A 21439-nucleotide genomic window follows, 5' to 3' on the forward strand; every position below is an offset into this window, starting at 1 on the left:
TACACCGTTTGTTGCAATATGCTTGGGACAACAGTACATTTTCAGGCGGACAAACTTTCGAAATTACAGTAGTTACAATTGTCAACAACAGATGGCGCTGCAAGTGATGTGAAAGATATAGAAGACAACGCAGTCTGTGGGTGCGCCATTCTGTACGTCGTCTTTCTGCTGTAAGCGTGTGCTGTTCACAACGTGCAAGTGTGCTGTAGACAACATGGTTTATTCCTTAGAACAGAGGATTTTTCTGGTGTTGGAATTCCACCGCCTAGAACACAGTGTTGTTGCAAGAAGACGAAGTTTTCAACGGAGGTTTAATGTAACTAAAGGACCGAAAAGCGATACAATAAAGGATCTGTTTGAAAAATTTCAACGGACTGGGAACGTGACGGATGAACGTGCTGGAAAGGTAGGGCGACCGCGTACGGCAACCACAGAGGGCAACGCGCAGCTAGTGCTGCAGGTGATCCAACAGCGGCCTCGGGTTTCCGTTCGCCGTGTTGCAGCTGCGGTCCAAATGACGCCAACATCCACGTATCGTCTCATGCGCCAGAGTTTACACCTCTATCCATACAAAATTCAAACGCGGCAACCCCTCAGCACCGCTACCATTGCTGCACGAGAGACATTCGCTAACGATATAGTGCACAGGATTGATGACGGCGATATGCATGTGGGCAGCATTTGGTTTACTGACGAAGCTTATTTTTACCTGGACGGCTTCGTCAATAAACAGAACTGGCGCATATGGGGAACCGAAAAGTCCCATGTTGCAGTCCCATCGTCCCTGCATCCTCAAAAAGTACTGGTCTGGGCCGCCATGTCTTCCAAAGGAATCATTGGACCATTTTTCAGATCCGAAACGATTACTGCATCACGCTCTCTGGACATTCTTCGTGAATTTGTGGCGGTACAAACTGCCTTAGACGACACTGCGAACACCTCGTGGTTTATGCAAGATGGTGCCCGGCCACATCGCACGGCCGACGTCTTTAATTTCCTGAATGAATATTTCGATGATCGTGTGATTGCTTTGGGCTATCCGAAACATACAGGAGGCGGCATGGATTGGCCTCCCTATTCGCCAGACATGAACCCCTGTGACTTCTTTCTGTGGGGACACTTGAAAGACCAGGTGTACCGCCAGAATCCAGAAACAATTGAACAGCTGAAGCAGTACATCTCATCTGCATGTGAAGCCATTCCACCAGACACGTTATCAAAGGTTTCGGGTACTTTCATTCAGAGACTACGCCATATTATTGCTACGCATGGTGGATATGTGGAAAATATCGTACTATAGAGTTTCCCAGACCGCAGCGCCATCTGTTGTTGAAAATTGTAACTACTGTAATTTCGAAAGTTTGTCTGCCTGAAAATGTACTGTTGTCCCAAGCATATTGCAACAAACGGTGTATTTCTATCGCTGCTCGTTTAGTTTTTATTGCCGTTTCAAATATGCCGGTCATTTTTGAAACACCCTGTATATGACTATTGAGTTCATTTTTTCTCTTGTCATGGAGACCAATAAAAGAGAATGCTCTATTTTCATCAACAAATAAAATTAACTACACTGTATGTGTGGCATTTCAGAAGAGGCATAAAATAAGTGCTCTCAGTGTCTAGGGGAAGGCATTTAGTGTGAAAGAGAAAGATGCCAATGAGTTGGTGTGGGGATTTCAATCCAAGCTCTCTAAGTTGTATCACCCAAGATATGTGTTTAATATTGGACAAGCCACCAGTTTTCATAAGCTGATGTCTGAAAAACACATGTCTTGGGTGAAAAATTTCATGGAGAAAAGTGCAGCAAAGAGAGACTGATAGTGGTCTTGTGTTTTAATTCAGATTGTTCTAAGAGGCTTAAACCATTAATGATGGGAAAATACAAAAATCCACATTGTTTTAAAAGTGTGAACCTGTTCAGTCTGTCATGCCACTATGAGAATAACAATAAAGCCTGGAATACCAAATTTCTCTTCGATAGCTGTCCCTTGAAGGTTCAACAAAAAAATTCTTGCAAGGAAGAGAAATATTTTTCTAGCATTGGATCACTGTGTGGCACATCAGTTTGATGACCTGTGACTTCTGAACATAGAAGTTGTCTTCTTACTATTTAACACCATGAGTCAATTGCAGCTGTTGGATCAACGAATTATCACTTCAATGAAATGAAATTACAGATTACAATGTGTTAAGGCTGTCATCCTTGCAATCGAACTACAAGCAACGGTTTCACATCGGAATGTACTGCAAGCTATCTGCAACTTACCTGCTACTTGGAATGAAGTTACAACAGACATCATAACTAACTATTTTAAGAAGGTCTGGACAGCAACTGATAATGCTGCTGGAACTGAAGAGAAAACCAACAATCCAACATATGAACTATCTCATAATGTGGATACAACTTTGTATTGTGATGCTGCACTTCTACAGGCTTATATCTGGTTGGCTCCCTCCTTGTATCAACATTATGGAAGAATGGAAGCAGGCAGACAACATCTGTGCTCCTGAAGAACTAGTCATCAGTTCTGCTGATGAAGCAGAAGAGAATGATAATGCTTTACTGCCATCTTCTGAGGAGGGACATGAAGATATGACACTGCCACACCGTGCTGACATTGCAGCTGCAATTGCCGTTCTTGAGAGATATGCAACAATTTCTGACACTTCCATGGCATTTAAGGCTGCTCTGGATGTTGTATCTTCAGAGGATGCCATAAGATTATGAACAACAGTCTGACAAGATTTTTTTTTCTTTTAAATTAATGCATAGAAGTAAAATGTGTAATGGATATGTTGTGAACGGAACGTGTTCTGGATAGTTTGCTAAAGTGTGCTAAAGAACAGTATATTAAGGGGTTTCTTAAGATTACTGTTTATTGTATTACATGACACACTAATTCAATGGGTACAGTACTGTCTCACAATATGCCTGTAATTGTATGGTCTTAAAAAAATGATTACAAACATTTCACAAATACTTCATCAGCTAAAAAAATGCCAGAAATAATGTTGTACATATACAGTGTAGTTAATTTTATTTGTTGATGAAAATAGAGCATTCTATTTTATTGGTATCCATAACGAGAGAAAAAATAAACTCAGTAGTCATATATTTTTACAAAAAAGCTCATTAATTCAAATTTTGTTAAACCAAATTGGCCATTCTTCTGTGCCTTGAAAGATGGTTAAACGAGAATCTACTATAACTGGTTGATAAAAATGTGACATGATTATTCAATAATGTTGAAAACTGACAGTTATTACAGATTAAGTTTGTGGTACCCAGATATTCTTGGTACGTAAACACAGATTGTAGAGAGACAGAAGTAATTATGCTGAGAACATTGCTCTTCTGGAGTTGGCATGTATTAATGGTTAGTTTACATGGAAATAGGTAGCTATATTTTTGCCTGTATTCAATAACTTTCACCATTTGTACGTTATTGATCAGTACAACTGATTAACAGATTTAAGTATCAACAGTATTGTGAAAAGAACAGATTACTATTCACCATAAAGATGACATTTTGAGTTGCAGACAGGCACAACAAGGAGACTATTACACATTGATTTTTTGGGCAAAACCTTCTTCAGAAAGGGGGAAACACCAAGTGGCCATAGACAGCAGTCATGTGTGTGTGAGGTATGCTTGCTTGAGTGAAAATAAAAGTGTGTGTGTGTGTGTGTGTGTGTGTGTGTGTGTGTGTGTGTGTGTGTGTGTGTGTGTGTGTGTGATTCATTTCTGAAGAAGGCTTTGGCCAAAAGCTCAATGTGTAACAGTCTTCATTGTACCTGTCTGCAACACATTGTATCATCTTGAAAGTGAGCCGCTATCTATCCTTTTTATAATATTGTTGGATAACAGGTTCTGTGGGTACCCAACACTTTACCCAGGATCCAGCTATTTGTAGCAACAGGTGTAAAAACTACAATGATCGGTGTACTTCATTCTTCTCATTCATTTAAGAGATGTAAGTCTCTGGTTTCATGTAAGAGATACTTTTTTTCTTGTTGTCTATTACTACATTGCATCAACTAGTTCTACATGAACTACATGTTTAATGAGAGTGTAACTTCTACCATCTCTTCCTGCAGTTGTCCCTTTTACATTTATTTCCTTACCAAACTGTACTATTCCTTATCTTTCTTACACATTTAGTAACTAATTTTATATGCCAGAGTACCCTTTTTCTGGCTTTTTAATAATACAAAACTGTCACCAGATGTTTGTACAATTGTGTCCTGCACAGATGATGACATTGTGGTCAATGGACAACCATGCCAATGATGACATCAGAGCACCTACCAAATGGAATGGTGTTTAGCGGCTAGTCTTACATCCACAATCGTTGTGTACACAGTCACAGACGGTGCAGTATGGCACAGAGAAGATTCCTGCTAGGCTTTCTGTGGATGAGGGCTATGGGAAGAATGGAAGCAGGGCAGTTGCACACTGAGGGTGGCCTGATGGCTTAATGTGAATTGTTCTGTTGTTTTTTGGATGTGGCAATGGTTTATGGAGAGTGAAACTGTGTCCCAAAGACCAGGATGGAGCTGACCTCATGTAACATCAATCTATGAAGCGTTGAAGCGTCTTCACAGAAGGGAACTTCTAGAGTGGACCCGTCAACATGCCACCTGTTTGGTTGAACAGAGGGTCAGTGTTCTTTTCATAGATGAGTCCTGATTTGGTTTGGATCGCATCTGGAGTGAACATGGAACATGATTTCTGGACCCAACCATTGTGGAAAGAGACCGACATGAGGAAGATTCCTAATGGTGTGGGCAGGGATTATGTTGACCACTCAAGCACCTCTTTCTGAAATTGTATGGTTAAATTGGCAAGGTTTAACTTCTGTCAGATATCATGTTGAGATCTTGGGACCTAATGTACAGTTGTTGCGTGTGCTGTGGGTCCAGACTTCGTATTGCTGGACGATAATGCTCGACCTCATAGAGCACGGGTGGTTGATGTTTTCCTGGAAATGGAAGATATTGCACGCATGGCATGGCCTGCTCGCTCTCCTGATTTGAATCTTCTAGAGCATGTTTGGGACGCACTAGGGACACAGGTTGCACCACGTCAGCTCTCACCAACCACTCTCAAAGACGTGCGAGCAGTGCTCCAATATGAGATTTATGGCATCATTTACAGCATCCTCCATCATTTTTCAGGCTTGTATTGGTGCCAGAGGTAGTCACACCCCATAGTGAGCACATTAATGAGTTGACAGGATATGTGTGTAAATCCGTTAAGTTGGAGAAAATGGAGAACATCTTTGTCTACCATTATGCATGTTGCAGTTGTTTATGTTGTGTATTATTTATATTGTTTCTACTTTACTATCACCAGATTATACTGTTTTGTGGCAAAATAAATGCAGCCTTGCAAAATTTTGGTTTGTTGCTTTAATTTTGTACACCAGTGTATATTGAATCACTTGACAATAAGTTTGTCATTAGAGAAAGCTTAATATTACCACTGAAAACTCATTGGAAAGAAAACTTCAATTCACCCCAGTAAAAAAGACTAAAAAGAAATTAATGTATACAGGAATTTCTGCATGAACTGGCTGGCCATCAGGAAGGTGTGCGAGCAGTCCTAGAAGAAGGAGCCCATATGGTTTCTGAAGGTGGTTTGTCTCATGATGAAGAAGATGAAGTGAGGGTACAAATGAGACTACTTAATTCCCGTTGGGAGGATCTAAGGATCAAAGCTATGGAACGTCAAACAAGGTTTGTTTTGTGTTTACTCTTGTTATTATCATCTTGTATTTACCAAAGATGCATTCTTTTTTTTAAGACATTAAATTTAGCTTACCTGAAAAATAATAATGATACTAAAAAGAAAGTAAGGGAGAATAGGGTCCGACACACCTTTGACAATGGGGTCAGTACAGGTGGAGCCCAAGTTCAGATTGAGACAACAAGAGGAAAGGAACTGACCATATTTGATTCCAAAGAACCATCTCAGCATCTGTGTGAAGTGATTTAATGAAACCGTGTTAAACCTAAATATTGGTGCCTAAATAGGAAATTAACCACAGCTCTCCCCTCTCTGTGCGACTCCGGCCTCTTAAACAAAAAACTTTGTCATGTATTCTTAAGGCTTTTCTTTTCATTTAGTTGTTTTGTGCACTATGAAAAAGAAAGTTAATTAATTTTGTCTACACTCTACCAATGTGAAAATATGCTGCCTACAGTCGCATCTTATTTTTACTTACAAGGGAACTCCCCATCGCACCTCCCCCCCTCAGATTTAGTTATAAGTTGGCACAGTGGATAGGCCTTGAAAAATTGAACACAGATCAATCTAGAAAACAGGAAGAAGTTGTATGGAACTATGAAAAAAATAAGCAAAATATATGAACTGAGTAGTCCATGTGCAACATAGGCAACATCAAGGACAACCTGTGTGCAGGAGCACCGTGGTCTCGAGGTTAGCGTGAGCAGCTGCAGAACGAAAGGTCCTCGGTTCAAATCCTCCCTTGAATGAATATTTTAATTTTTTATTTTCAGGCAATTATGTGATGCACATGCCGTCACCAGTGTCATATAGAATATATCAGACGTGTTTTCCTGTGGAGGAATCGGTTGACTTATGACCTTGCTATCAAACGTTATCAGTTCCCATTGGAGAGGCACGTGCTTTCATCTACTATTCGCACGGTTTTGCAGTGCGGTCGCAAAACACAGACACTAAACTTATTACAGTGAACAGAGACGTCAATGAACGAACTGACAGATCATAACTTTGCGGAAAAAAAGAAGTAAATTTTTCACTCGAGGGAAGACTTGAACCAAGGACCTGTCGTTCCGCAGCTGCTCATGCTAACCACGGGACCACGGCGCTCCTGAGCCTACGCTGTACATGAAGTTGCTTATCTTGCGCATGGACTACTCAGTTTGTATATTTTGATTATTTTTTTCATAGTTCCACACAACTTCTTCCTGTTTTCTCGATTGATCTGTGTTCAGTTTTTCAAGGCCTATCCACTGTGCCAACTTATAACTAAATCTGAGGGGGGTGCGATGGGGAGGTTCCCTTGTTAGTATATATGACTCAGTTTATAAAGTACAAGTGATAACACACGAGTTGTGGAGTGACTAATGAGTTTCAAATTGTTTGCTGTATCCTAACAAAGAGGTTTCTGATTTACAGGATCCATGAACTCTTGATGTCACTGCAGCAGCAACAGTTAGATCAACTGAGACAATGGTTGACAGACACAGAAGATCGCATTTCACACATGGCTGAAGTTGCAAATGATCCTGAAACTCTGCAAGAGCAGATAGAACGTCATCGTGAACTGCAGAACGATTTGTGTGCACAGCAGAAGGTGGTTGATGCACTGTCACACATGGTGGTGGTTGTTGATGACAATAGTCCTGAGAGTGGTAAGCTTAGACAGTCAGTAAAGCAGCATATTTCTAAATATAAAATAAAATAAAGTGTACTGACAGTTATTTAGAAAGATTACTTGTATTTTTCTTGTCTCTACATAACTCATTTAGAAATCATATTATTAGTAATATTCAAATTCTATTATGTGAACTACGTTATTGGCAGAATTCCTTCATAGAAATAACAGGAAATTAAAAGGAATTCAGAGTTTTTATTATAATTATTTCTTATACTGTATCAGAAATAGTGTCCTGGTTCTCCAGTTGTAGGCTCTAATTAGCACCAGAAGCACTTAAAGTAATTTCAATAATTATTTTGTATATCTTAATTTAGTTGATTATGTGCTTCTTGGCGGAAGAGACGAGAAGTAGTTCGTTAGTACTTTCTTTATGGAGTGGATGACTGCTCCCCACAGTCAGCTGCAGGCTATGTTCACAACAGTTGATTGGCTTCATATGTATACTGCAACTTGCACTGGTAGACTAATAGCAAGGTGACTTTCTGTTGTCACCAAAGCATAGCAGAGTTTGCCAATTTCTCTTCTTGCCTGCATGGATGACAGAGAACCCTGATCCAGTATCAAGAAGCCACATGAAGGTGGCTGACGGGTTATGCCCCAATCTGGAACTGTTTTATGGGAAAAGATAAATGTGACAGATGGCTTAATGAAGATATTTGAAGCACTGCTCCCTGCTGATCAAGATACTGAGAATAGGTTGCAGGCAGCTGCTGACTGTCAACCTACTGTAGCCAACAACATCTGTCAACTGGGATCCGGGACCATTAATGATTATTTTCATATATTGTCAGAACTCCTGAAGACAGCTATCCTACTTACAGTGTTCCAGCACAGCTTTTGCTTTGCAGTATCATTTCAAGAATGGAGGGTGAAGGAGTGTATGAAGCAGAAGCATTATCAGTTTTGTGGTGATCTTATCTTCATCTTCCTCAAATTGTGACGCAGGGTGGAGACTTGTAGAATCAGCCTGGTTAAGTCAGGCATGCACAGTACATCAGAAGCAGTCATCAGCAAAGCAGAATATGTGTGGAATACACTCTTATTATTATTATTATTATTATTATTATTATTATTACTATTATTCTGCAAAACTTTGGGATTGCCAGATGAAAAATGGCCATCTAGGAAACAATTTGGATATCAAATTTTGAGATTGAGACTATTAAAATGTTAGTTGTTAATTGCTAAAGCATGTGGAGCAAAGCCCCAAAATTCACCACTCTCCAAGAAAGTGATCACCCTCAAATAATACTAGGAACTGAGAGAGCTAGCTGAAATGCAAGGTGGAAAGTAGAAATATTCAGCAACACATGGAATGCATATCAGAAAGATAATTAGGCTCCCTGTGAAAAAAAGTTTTGTGATAACAACCAGAGGGGTTAAATCTAGCAAGGTCCAAAATTAACCTGACTCTGAACTTACATGGACAAGTGTGACAAGCAATTATGGACTCCCATAACTTGTATTAATAATCAAATTTTCCACTGGCCTCCAGATTCAGATATATTGGTCATTGAGTCATTCAAAGATTGCCTAAATTAGATAGCACTGAAATAATCAAACTACTTGGTGACTGTAATCAACATGAAAAACTATACATTCATTACGTATATATGGAAAACAGTCTTGAGAAGTAATGCTGAACACCAACTTGTGCATCAGTAAGAAGGGCTGTCTAGCTTACAACTTACCAGTCAGCTCCAGGTAGAATAACTATCAGAAAAACCCCAGAAAAATTTGAACTTTTGAAAGGTCAACAAATTTATCAAAATTCTGAAAGGTCAACTAATTTATCAAAACTATCCATTCACGCTCTTCTGAACTGGTCTGTATGGAAACTGAAGACAACTGAGAAAAAGCTGAAACATTTAATTCCACATTTAGAAATGTATTCATTCATGGAGGTGCTGCCACTGTACCAATGCTCGACTGTTACGTACACTTACAAATGAGAGGCATTGAAATGATCATTCCCAGTAAATATGTAAAAAATGTTAAGATACATGAGGCACCAGGTCCTTATGAAATTTGTGTTAGGCTTTACATTGAATAAATTGCAAAATTGGCCCCCATCCTTGCTCATATTTAATGAGAATCTCTTGTATAAAAAATAGTCTCGCACAACTGGAAGGAGAAAGAGTCACTCCTGCTTATAAGAATGGTATGCAAACAGATGCAAAGAATTACATACCCCTGTATCTGATGATGTTCCTTGAAGCAAATTATCTTATCTCAAAGAATTGACACATCTACATCCACATAAATACTATGCAAGCCACCATATGGTGCATGGCGGAGGGTACCCTGTACCATTACTTGTTGTTTCCCTTCCTGTTCCAGTCACAAATAGAGCGAGGGAAAAATGACTGCCCGTATGCCTTCATATGAGCCATAATTTCTTGTACTTTATCTTCTTGGTCCTTATGCTCAGAGTATGTTGGCAGCAGTAGAATCGTTTAGCAGTCAGCTTCAAATGATGGTTCTCTAAATTTTCTCAATAGTGTTTCTTGAAAAGAATATCACCTCCCCTGCAGGGATTCCCATTTAAGTTCCAGTAGCATCTTCATAATACTTGCATTTTGTTCAAACCTATTAATAACAAAATTTAGCAGTTTGCCTCTAAATTGCTGTATTGTCTTCCTTTAATCTGACCTGGTACAGATCCCAAACATTCAAGCAATACTCAAGAATAGGTCGCAGCAGCATCCTGCATGCAGTCTCCTTTACAGGTGTACCACTCTTTACTAAAATTCTTCCAGTAAACTGAAGTTGACCATTTGCCTTCCCTACTACAGTTCTCACATGCTAGTTCCACCTCGTATCACTTTGCAATGTTACGTCCAGATATTTTAACAATTTGACTGTGTCGAGCAGGACACTAATATTACTGTATCTGAACATTAAAGGTTTGATCTTCCTACTCATCCACATTAAGTTACAGTTTTCCACATTTGGTGCTTGCTGCCATTCATCACACAAACTGGAAATTTTGTCCAAATTATCTTGAATCTTCCTACAGTCACTCAACTTCGACAACTTACTGTACACCATGACATCATCAGCAAACAGCTGCAGATTGTTGCCCGCCCTATCCACCAAATCATTTATGTACATAGAGAACAACAATGGTTCTATCTCACTTCCCTGAGGCACTCCTGGCGATACCCTCATCTCTGATGAGCACTCGCCTTTGAGGACAACATACTGGGTTCTATTGTTTAAGAAGTCTTTGAGCTATTCACATATCTGTGAACTTATTTCATATGCTCATGCCTCTGTTAACAGCCTGCAATGGGGACTTGGTCAAATGCTTTCCAGAAATCTAGAAATATGGAATCTACCTGTTGTCCTTTATCTGTAGTTCTCAGTATATCATGTAAGAAAATGGCAAGCTGAGTTTCACACTACCAATGCTTTCTAAAACCATGCTGATTTGTGGACATAAGGTTGTCAGTCTCAAGAAAGTTTATTATACAATTTCAAGAGACACCACCCAAGTGAAACAAGGCTCACTCTGTATCTGGCAAATAGCAGACGCAAGTGAACAGGTGGGTTCTGTCAAAATGCATCTGGTACCATGCCACATTGTTGAACTACAACCAAAATGTGATTGTACTGCCTATCTTCATAAATATGTGATGGTCTCAAAAGTTTGTTAACTTATAGAACCCAGTGCAGTACAATGAATGGTGTAAGCTCAAAAACCTGCTTATGTTCTCAAGGTAAATACACAATTTTTCAGTCAGTTGCCACTCAAACTCTTTGCTGACAGTACTGTTGTCAGAAGGAAAGTATAATTAGTAGATGGTTGTAAGGAAATGTTGAATGAATCCAACAGTATTTCCACTTTGTGTACCGAGTAGCAGTTTTCCCTTTGAATGTGAGTAATTGCAAGATAATGCCCATTAACAAACAGAAAGTACCTCAAAGTATCCAGCTACAAGTGGTAAACTTCTGGTGCATGTCACATTGTCTATATCTTTAAGAGTAATACTATAGCTGAATGAGCACTTGAAGGCAAATATAAGACCTGATTGTGGGAAAGTGCAGTCCATCTGTAAAAGAAACTGCCGATAGGATACTGATGTGACACTAACGTGACCTATTCTACAGTACTGCTCTGCGGTTTGGAGTCCTTTCAAATAGGCATGAAAACAGACATCAAAAAATTCAGAGGCATTCTGCAAAGATTAAAAAGTTCAGTACTGCCTGCATGAAAGTGTAATGGAAATAATTGTGGAACTGAAATGAGTGTCTTTGGAAGAATGGAAACATCAGTCTCATGAAACACAAATGGATGAAATTGTAGAACTGGTATTTAAGAAAGACTGAGCAACAATTCTGATGCCTCCACCTCATATTGGGGGGTTGTGATGCCTCCACCTCATATTGGGGGGCGGGGGGGGGGGTCGTAACACAAAGAACTGTTATGTAACATAAGCATAAGGTGGTAAGCATGTTCCTACATCTAAAAGGTGATGTTTTTTCAAATTTCACACCAGTTACGTAATAGTGTTATTAATAGTGCCACTGTGAGGATGCAAATCTAGTTCACTTTAAATAAATACTGTAATGGTTGTGAGTCTTAGTTACCTTTGAGACTGGACTTGGTGAGTTGGTGTTAGTCAAGGATGCCTTTGCAGTGACAAAGACGCCATTATCAGCTCTTCGCTGAGCTTGAGTGAGGTCAGTTAATAGGGCTATGAGGAGCCGGATGTTTCTTTGGAGATACTGCAGAAAGATTTGGCAGGAATGTAGCCACTGTACATGATTGCTGACAGCAATGGTTACAAGAATATACAGTCTCAAGAAGACTGGGCTCCAAAAATCCACGTGGCACTGTCGAGAAAAAAGACCATTGTATTCGGCGTATGGCTCTGGTGCATCATATTGCATCAGAAGCAACAATCTGAGCAGCAGTTGGCACTATAGTGACACAATGAACTGTTACAAATTGGTTACTTCAGGGACAGATCTGAGCCAGACGCCCTGTAGCATGCATTCCATTGACCCCAAATCACCGTCATTTGTGACTTCAATGGTGTCAAGCGAGAGCTCATTGGAGAGCAGGTTGGAGGTCTGTTTTGTGTGCTGATGAAAGCTGGTTTTGCCTTGGTGCCAATGATGGCTATGTGTTGGTTAGGAGGGGCCCAGTTGAGGACCTGCAACCAACCTGTCTGTGTGCAATACACGGGGACCAACACATACAGTTATGGGCTGGGGTGTGATTTCTTATGACAGCAGGAACGATCTCATGATTATCCCATGCATTCTGACTGCAGATTTGTATGTCAATGTCATGATTCTGCCTGTTGTGATGCCATTTGTGAGCAGCATTCCAAGGGATGTTTCCCAACAGGATAACACTCAGTCACATACTGATGTTGTAACCCAACATGCTGTACAGTGTGTTGACATGTTGCCTTGATCTGCTTAATGAGCGAATTTGGAACATCAGATGGCAACTACAGCTTCATCCACAACCAGCACTCGCTGTCCATGTATTAACCAAGAAAGTGCATCAGGCATGGAAATCCAGCCCATGAACTGATAACGAGTACCTGTACAACACAATGCATGCATGTTTGCATGCTTGCATTCAGCTTTCTGGCAGTTACATCAGTTATGAAGGTACCAGCATTTCAAATTGCAATGGCTTATCTCATGCTTACGTTATCCTGTGACCTTGCAATGTTAATCACTTACATATGTTACCTAGACAAATGTATTCTGAAATTTCATTGCTCTAAATTAATTATTTTTTGGCAGTGCAAGTTTTCTGCATCAGTCTATGTATAATGAGAAAAACATAAGAGAGAGTAAGGTGCGTCCTGAGGCATGTAAATAGTAACTTTCCCCTCACTCCATGCATAAATTCCAATAAGACAGAAGATTGCTGATATTGGTACGAAGTACCATCCACTGTTTGTACAGTTTGTTGTGAAACATGTACGTAGATTTAGAAATACCTAACTCCCCTCTTGATGACTATTATACAGTGATAAACACTTGCATGATAATATTATTTGCTGCCACCAGAAATATTTAAGTAAAAAATTTGGATGTTGGTTTGAGCTCCTCTCTGCTTTATTAGGCTTTTTGAGAAGATATATCCTTGCTTTTCTTTGTCCAATTGATGCTAGACATGCTGTCTATGATGGGCTTAGAACTAATGTTCAGCTTTGTTGTTTTCGCACATAAAATACAAATCATTATCAGAGGTGAATGATGTGCTAATTGATAGGAGAAAGCTCTTATAACCATGTGAGTATCAAACTATGAACCTTTGAATTTTTTCTCTGATGCTTACCTACACAGCCATCAAGCTAATTCAGTAATACATATACTATTCAGTTGTTTCCATTCTATTATCCATAAACATTATACTTCCAATTTTTATGGCCATCTTAACCTATTGCATATTCTTAAATGAAGCATTGCAATATCTATATCTGTCACAAAAGGGTTTGTTTTTGTGTTATTTTGCTCACTATGTGTTTAGGTGGTCTCACTGTCATCATTAAGTGGATGACCTGTTTTTACACAACAGTTTCTAGAGAAAATCACTGGTAGATTTTTAAATTATTGTGCGAGGTGGCCAATAATCTATTTTTCATCTTGCAATGTTAGTAACAGGTTAAGCTGGACATTGTATTTGTAGATGTGATACAATGAATAACTGTTCCAATATGATAAGTGATATACAACTATTTTTCTTTTAACGGTAAAATTTATAGATTGAATAGTTGAATTTCAATGACTGCAAGTACATCAGGGGCCATGTTGGTGGATATTTCTCAAACAGCTTGACAACAAATTATTAGAGAAAAATCCCCCATTCTTAGAATGTGTTAATATTTCTATGGGGGATACATGGATGACACATTTCTCATCAGTGAAATGGTTGATGAAGATATACACTGCATTCTTCAGTAGTATATGTGGCTACTATTTACAGAATTAAACTGTTAGCTTGATACACAAAACATTTTCTTAAGAGATAATACCTTTTCTGGTTGTCAGTTCCTAAATGGAAAGACAAAGGAAGAAATAAAAATTCCACCCACAGACAAATTTGATGGCACTTTGGGACATGCAGTATGTCGAAAACTGGCCCATATGGATTTATATTTATGTGCAAATAGCTGCCACCATCCCATGCAAACTATGAATGTACTCAGAACCCTGGCACACACAACACACGTCATTGCCGAGAGAAGTCTGGAGGATGAGCTTCTACACCTGAGAAGAGTTTTGAAGCCAATGGGTACACTCCACAGCAGATATGTAAGGCACTATAAATGAAACCAACAGTGGGTATAAGAAATGCAGAAGAAGACACGGAAAGTGTTAAATCCATAGCTTTTCTGTCATATTTGGGAAGCCTATCACCAAAATGGGAAGGATCCTCAGTAAATACAAAGTGAAAGTGATTTTTTGCCCTCCACCAAACACAGCAGCACTCCTGGGTTCTGTTAAAGATGATTTTGGTGCTTCAGAAGCCTGGGGTTTACAAGATCCCCTGTGAGTGTGTCCGTTCATACACTGGAAAGATGACACGTATCGGCAGTAGAGATGCACAGAGCACTGCAGGTACAGCCGGCTCTTACAGCCTAATAAATCTGTGGTGGCAGAGCATTGTAGTGACACTGGCACTCTATGATGTATGATAGTGTCAAAATTTTGGCCTCAACTTCATCTTTCTGAGACTCAGTAGTGAAATGAGCAATTGAAATTTGGTTGGTAATGAATTTAATTAAGAGACATAGCAGCTTCAGCTTGAACAAATCATGGAATCTGGCAATTTCTGTAGTAAACTCACAAAGATGCCGCAACGGTGCAGCTGACAGTGATACATCTATATCACTGTGTGGATTGACAGCGCAGTCATAGATCTAATTACATGCATATGTCATACCTCTTTGCCACTGATCAACCTCTCTGGCACCTTGTTTATCTGTGGCACACGCACAGTGGTGCAGTCCATGGGTTTAAAAGGATGGAGCTAGTACTGGAGCATCAGTCACCTCAGCTCACTCTGATGATGGCTGGACAGTATTCAGCCAAAATATTAGAAGAAGAAATCAAATTTATGTGGCTGCATGCTTGAAATTTTATGGGACAAAGGGAGATTATCAACACTAGCAACAGGTTCTACATATCCATTACTTTTCAGTGTTTTGCTTTAGAGATAGTTTTACTTTTGTTCTGCAATAGAACAAAATGTCTGTTACTTTCAGGATATCCCTCACAGTTTTAATCACTATAATAGTTATTTCTTCTACATATCCATATTTCCCATGTGCCTTTGAGTTTCCATTTTAAGTTTGAGATTAACTGTTTCAGCATATGCTCAGATGGAGGACCAGCTGACAGCTTTGGGAGAGCGCTGGGCGCATATATGCCAATGGACAGAAGATCGATGGGCGCAGCTGCAACATCAAGCAACAGTATGGGGTCCAGTTACAAAGAAGCTACAGTTTGTGCAGTCAGCACTTGATACCTGTGAAACACAGCTTAAAACAATGGAGGCTACACCATTAGAGGAGATGGGCCAGGTTATGGAAAGAGTTCGCACACTGCAGGTACATGCTATTTTTGGAACATTGTTGGAATGCATTAATTTATTGGACTATAGCATGGCCATAATTGTAAGAAACTGAACTGTTATATGTTTTTTCATAATAAAAACATTTGAGAAAATTTGGAGTTATTTTGGCTTGTCTGAAATTATTTTGTTTTGTGTGCATACACACTTTTGTGTGTGTATGAAGTACCTAAATTATAGCATAAAATAGAATTGGCCTTAAATTAACAATTTTAGATCACTTTTTCTGTTTATATTCACAGTTACATGTTTTCCTTTGTAGACAATCCGAGTTGAAATGGATGATCACCAGAAAAAAATCATTGCCCTTCAGGATTTAGCTCAAAAGCTGCAGGCCGGTTCTGCTACTGACAAAATTCTTGAAAAGATAGAAATGCTGCAGGACCGATGGGATGCTCTGATACAAATAATGGAAGTTCAAGGTCAACGTGTAAGTCTAATTCTGTGTACAAACTTGTTCAGTGTATGTATAGAAAAGTCAGTGTTAAATGATTTCCTTAAGAATATAGCAGTTTACTAACATATGGCTGTTAGTTGCAGAAATATTGATTATCCTACAGTAATTGCAAATCCTGTTCAATGTGGAAAATTGTTGTCTTGACACAGTTACGTTGCAGTGTTGGAACAGTGTGTGTCACGAGTATACCATGTTAAATGATTCTTCTATTGCTCCTTAGTAAAACAACTTCATGTATATAAATGAAAACCACAAAAATGCGGTAACCCCCTTGTAATAATAGTCTATGTACAGGTGTGGTTGGTTCTCCTAGAAATTGGATAAGTACTACACCAGTCATGACCTTACACTGGCTGAATAAAGGGCACCAGAAGGAAGAACAGGTGTTTGCATGATGGTAGCATTGTAAGCCAAAAACCAGTAAACTAAATAAATTAATATTGTAAAATATCCACTTTTGGTGCTTTTCTTTTGTAATTTGTAGGTGTATGTGGTCCTCTAAGCTCTGAAGAAACAAATTTGTAAATTGATATATGTTATTCATGTTTCTTGTTTGTGTGCCTGTCCACTACACAAAACCACCACATTATGGTGAATGATTAGCTTTACCCATTCCATTCATCTAAAAATATTTATAGAACACTCTGAATTCCTCGCTGCAGAAAGTGCCAAAATATTTACCACGAATATTGTATCTCACTACACCGATATCGGGGACGTGCCTACCTTCTTTGTATTTCAGTGTCTTGTAGAAGATTTTCGCAGTTATTTATATTTTTGTTTAAATGAATTTCTCACAAAACAAACTACAGCATCAGCCTAACAGCTATATAATTATCATACAAGCTACACTGATATTTTAAAAAGATATAACTTCCTCAGAAAAATAAAATGGAAACAATGCTAGCCTAGACAAAACAAGCAATTAGAAGATGTCATTTAGGAAAACTACATTTTATTTGTCTGTGTGAATGAATGAAACTTGAGAGAAAATAACAAGTGGCTACATATTGTTAAATAAGAGAACTTCTGCTTATTTCTCTGATTTTCTTCATTCAGTTTTATTTTCTTCAGTAGAAAAAGTATTGAGATATTTGCATTGTTTTCTAATGAAAATTCATCACCCTACCTTGCAATCTCTTGACTCTTTTCCCAGCCCATGCACAATAATGCATTACATTTTTATTTATTATTTCTCCCCGATCTGCTCCCACTGCTCCCTTTTTGCATAGTTTGGCTAGAAACCGGTTCCATTATTCTGCTGTTTACTCGAAAAATGTATCAGTAAGGTTGATACATGTGTTCCTTATACACTGATATTTGATTAGTAAGGTATAATAATAATCAATCAAGTGGATTCACATTTTAGTATAATAATTCTTTGGTACTGATAAAACCTGAAATGTTAGTGTGTACCTTATTCATGCAGTTTTGTTTCCTTTCAAACAGATAAATAGCTCCGGATTTGAATTTAGCATAAAACCAATTGCTACTGAAAGCAGGTCTGAAGTATCCTCTCAAGATGATGGATGGAGCAGGAGTTCTAATTTTACTTTGCAGTCTAGTCAAGAGGTAATGGTTTTACACAATTAAAATTTATATAAGTTTTGATTGATGCTGTCATTTTCAATAAATGCATATTGTTTGTTGGTGAATTTGTTGCTGGTTTCGTCATTCACCAACTAACATTAATGTCTGCAGAGTTCAGAAGATCCAACATGAATTTAAAAAACCATGTAATGTGTTTCCAGATTCTACAACATGCAAGTCCAAAGAAACGTCGTCTAGCAACTGTTAATCGGCTTGAGTTTGATACAAAACTTGCACTTTTTCAAAAATGGTTGGACCATATTGAATCAAGGTTAGATACCTGTAAAGAAGGAAGTAGTTCTGAAGGCAGCACATTTAACAACTACAGTTTGGAAGAACAAATAGCAATTTATGAAGAAAGTCAGTCAGATATAGAGATTCATGAGGAAGATTATAAGCAGCTTGTAAGCCTTGCCAAAGTGATGATAAGGGAGCTGCAGATCCGTAAGTTACAAACTTTGCCTGAGGTTTCTCTCTTCTACAGTTTGACACCTTAAGAATTAAAACCTTATTCATTCATTTGCATTTTTGACTGCTTGTCACCCCTATATCAACACATTTATAATAATATGAAAACCTACTTAACAATCGTCATCTTAAACTTGTGTAATGATATGAACATGATGATTATTGATATTTTCAAAGTTGTCTTGTCTATACTCTAATATCAGTTAAGTGATAACTGTACAAACATTAAAATATCTTAAGGATCATCAGCTGATTGGCCAGAAACAATCGTAGAACTTACACAATAATTAGGCATAATACAGTATTGCCACCATTTGGTGTAGACAATACATTGACCTCTGGATTGGTAATGTTTGTGTTTCCAGCATAAAATAAACTTGGTACAGAGAAGAAACAACATAGTTAGCTGCTTCTTGTTTAACAACAACAGAGTGCATTTGTTATGTCTGATTCTGGTAGTGCCATAAGCTTTCAAAACATCATGTTGTGAGGTCTATTAAGGTCTCTGACCAAGCAACCTACAACTTTCCAGGAATTCATTACTTAAGAAAAAATTTATAATCCAATACAATTTCAGTTTACTTACATTCCAGTAATCATTGTTTCAATCATTAGCTTTTTCATGTGTTGGTGAAAATTATGTTTTTCATATTTTTAATTATACTGATTATTTCTCACAGAATTTAATGGAACAATTATCACCTTTTCATTGTAAGAATTTAGTTCAGCTGATATTTGTATGTAGAAGCAAATATTTACATGTTCTCACTATGCATCTGAATCCTCTGCAGGCACTGACATGGGACCAGTTTATTTATGTTTCTGTCTCCTCCTCAGTTCTAGCATCTTGAAGGCAACACAATCATGATGTATACATTATCCTGTTGTACAGAATAAAGAATCTGTGGGACATGAGAACATGTTCTAAGGCCATATGAAACATCAGATTTATACACAGTCATGTCTCGTGAGCAAATTCCGGTGCGTCCTCCATGTACCCATTCCACTTCCTTCTAATAACTAATTTCCATTTAGTGTAGGGAGGGCACTAGGGAAGTCCAGAAAGGCATTGAAGTTGGTCTCATAACCAGCATAATAGGCCAGGAAGCTATAGGATTCCAGTCAACCACTGACATGTAATACATCAGAGGCAGTCATATGGTTAGTTGTGTGTATGAGAAAGGCTCATGATTAATTTTCTCCTTGAACTATTCTGCATCCAGATCAAGTATTCATTTCCATGTTCAGCACAGAGCCACAGGATGTTTGTTGTCAATTATCATAAAAGTGACAATTCAGTGGAATCTGCGTGGGTGTTTTAACCAGGAGCATAAGATTCTACCATAATCATTTGGGGGAGTTTACACTGCCTAATTCAGAACAGTAGGCCCTACTTTTTGCCTTGGTTTTGAGTTCATAATTTATTATTGTTATTATTATTATTATTGTTGTTGTTGTTGTTCTTGTTCTTGTGGTTGTATTTCGTAGATGTATTATTTTTATTATTATTATTGTAGAAAATGAACAAACTGATGCAGAAGAAAAAATTGTAAATGACTTGGAAACAAGATGGCATGGTGTACAACAGTTACTACAACACCACAGGCAAACTATAGATTTTATGAATGATAGAAAACTCTTTTATAATGAAGTTCTTAGTTTAGAATTGCTGTTGGAAGGTTATGAGAAATGGCTCGAATCTCCAAAAATGTCAGTGAGTCTTGCGCATCAGCTTGAACAATGCAGGGTGAGTAACAGCTACAGAAACACAAATTTTTGTGTTATATTGTATTACTATTTTTCCCTGTTGCATATAATTTAAAATTGTACTTACATCTTATCACTTTTAAAAGTCAAAAGTTTGACTAACTAAAACTTTTCAATCGAGGATGATATTATATTTTCGAGTATTATCACTCAAATAGTCCTTGGTGTATTTTCCTGTACTCTCAAAATTCTTTCATTGATTCTGTGTGTTATTTGATTCTCTCCAACTTGTAGCAAAATAATTTATCTCAATGGTAGACAGTTGCTTGCTAACATCATTGTGAGCTCTCAGTTTATGGCACTAAAATCAGAATGTGAAACAACCACAGTCCAAATTACTGGCAACAGTAGTCATTATTATAGAGTATGCAGGTGTTAAGATAAAGAAATCATGTAGTCTTATGTCATTATCTTGATTTGGATTTCTCTGTGTTCTCTAGGGTAGCCGATGGCTTACAAGGAAGCAGCAAGTCTATGGGGAGAGGAATGTGGGATGGAGAAACAGCTGGCATATGGGATAGAAATGTGACACACAGGCACCAGAGCTGATGATTTATTTAATTTATAGGTTCTTCCATTATGTCTTGGCAGAAAAATTCCATATTTAAATTTGAGTAACAAGTACACTTTTTTTTCCTATTAACTTTTGTCTATTTCAAACTAGTTTTCAGCTTATTAGGCCATCTTCAGGAAACAACTGACTAGCGTCTGAAAGGGACACAAGTTCTTAGGTAATCAAACATTGTACGCAAAGATATAATCACTTGCATAGAGTGTTGTGCATCAAACTTGTTTTTTAATGTTGAAATGCACTTTACATGATGGACAATGTTAAGCATAATAAATAATTAGACAACATTGTATTACAGGTTAAATGGTTATAATGTTAAATTTTGTGAGGTCTTGACATTGGCTGATTAACTGTTAAACTGAGCACTCTTCATTTATGTTGTGTGACAAACATGTTTTTTAACATTGTAAACTAAACTTTAGGCAATGGACACTGCCTAAAGTTTAGTTTACAATGTAAGAAAAACATGTTTGTTGCACATTAATGAGGAGTGCTCAGTTTAAGAGTTAATCAGCCAATGTCAAGATATCCCAAAATTAAACATTGTAACC

The 21439-nt window shown here is 38.1% G+C and overlaps 1 protein-coding gene across 1 annotated transcript in view; it reads left to right on the forward strand.

Annotated features, from left to right (window-relative positions):
* LOC126248110 (dystrophin, isoforms A/C/F/G/H-like) overlaps window positions 1–21439 on the forward strand; it is a 1130095-nt gene that overhangs the window by 47039 nt on the left and 1061617 nt on the right. The window contains exons 7-13 of the mRNA XM_049948788.1: window positions 5558–5739; window positions 7166–7401; window positions 15774–16012; window positions 16298–16465; window positions 17942–18064; window positions 18244–18526; window positions 20068–20297. Of these exons, the coding sequence (XP_049804745.1) occupies window positions 5558–5739; window positions 7166–7401; window positions 15774–16012; window positions 16298–16465; window positions 17942–18064; window positions 18244–18526; window positions 20068–20297 (1461 nt within the window). The remainder of the gene's footprint in view (window positions 1–5557; window positions 5740–7165; window positions 7402–15773; window positions 16013–16297; window positions 16466–17941; window positions 18065–18243; window positions 18527–20067; window positions 20298–21439) is intronic.

This window comes from Schistocerca nitens, chromosome 3 (genome assembly GCF_023898315.1).
Source record: "Schistocerca nitens isolate TAMUIC-IGC-003100 chromosome 3, iqSchNite1.1, whole genome shotgun sequence".
NCBI classification, from domain to species: domain Eukaryota; kingdom Metazoa; phylum Arthropoda; class Insecta; order Orthoptera; family Acrididae; genus Schistocerca; species Schistocerca nitens.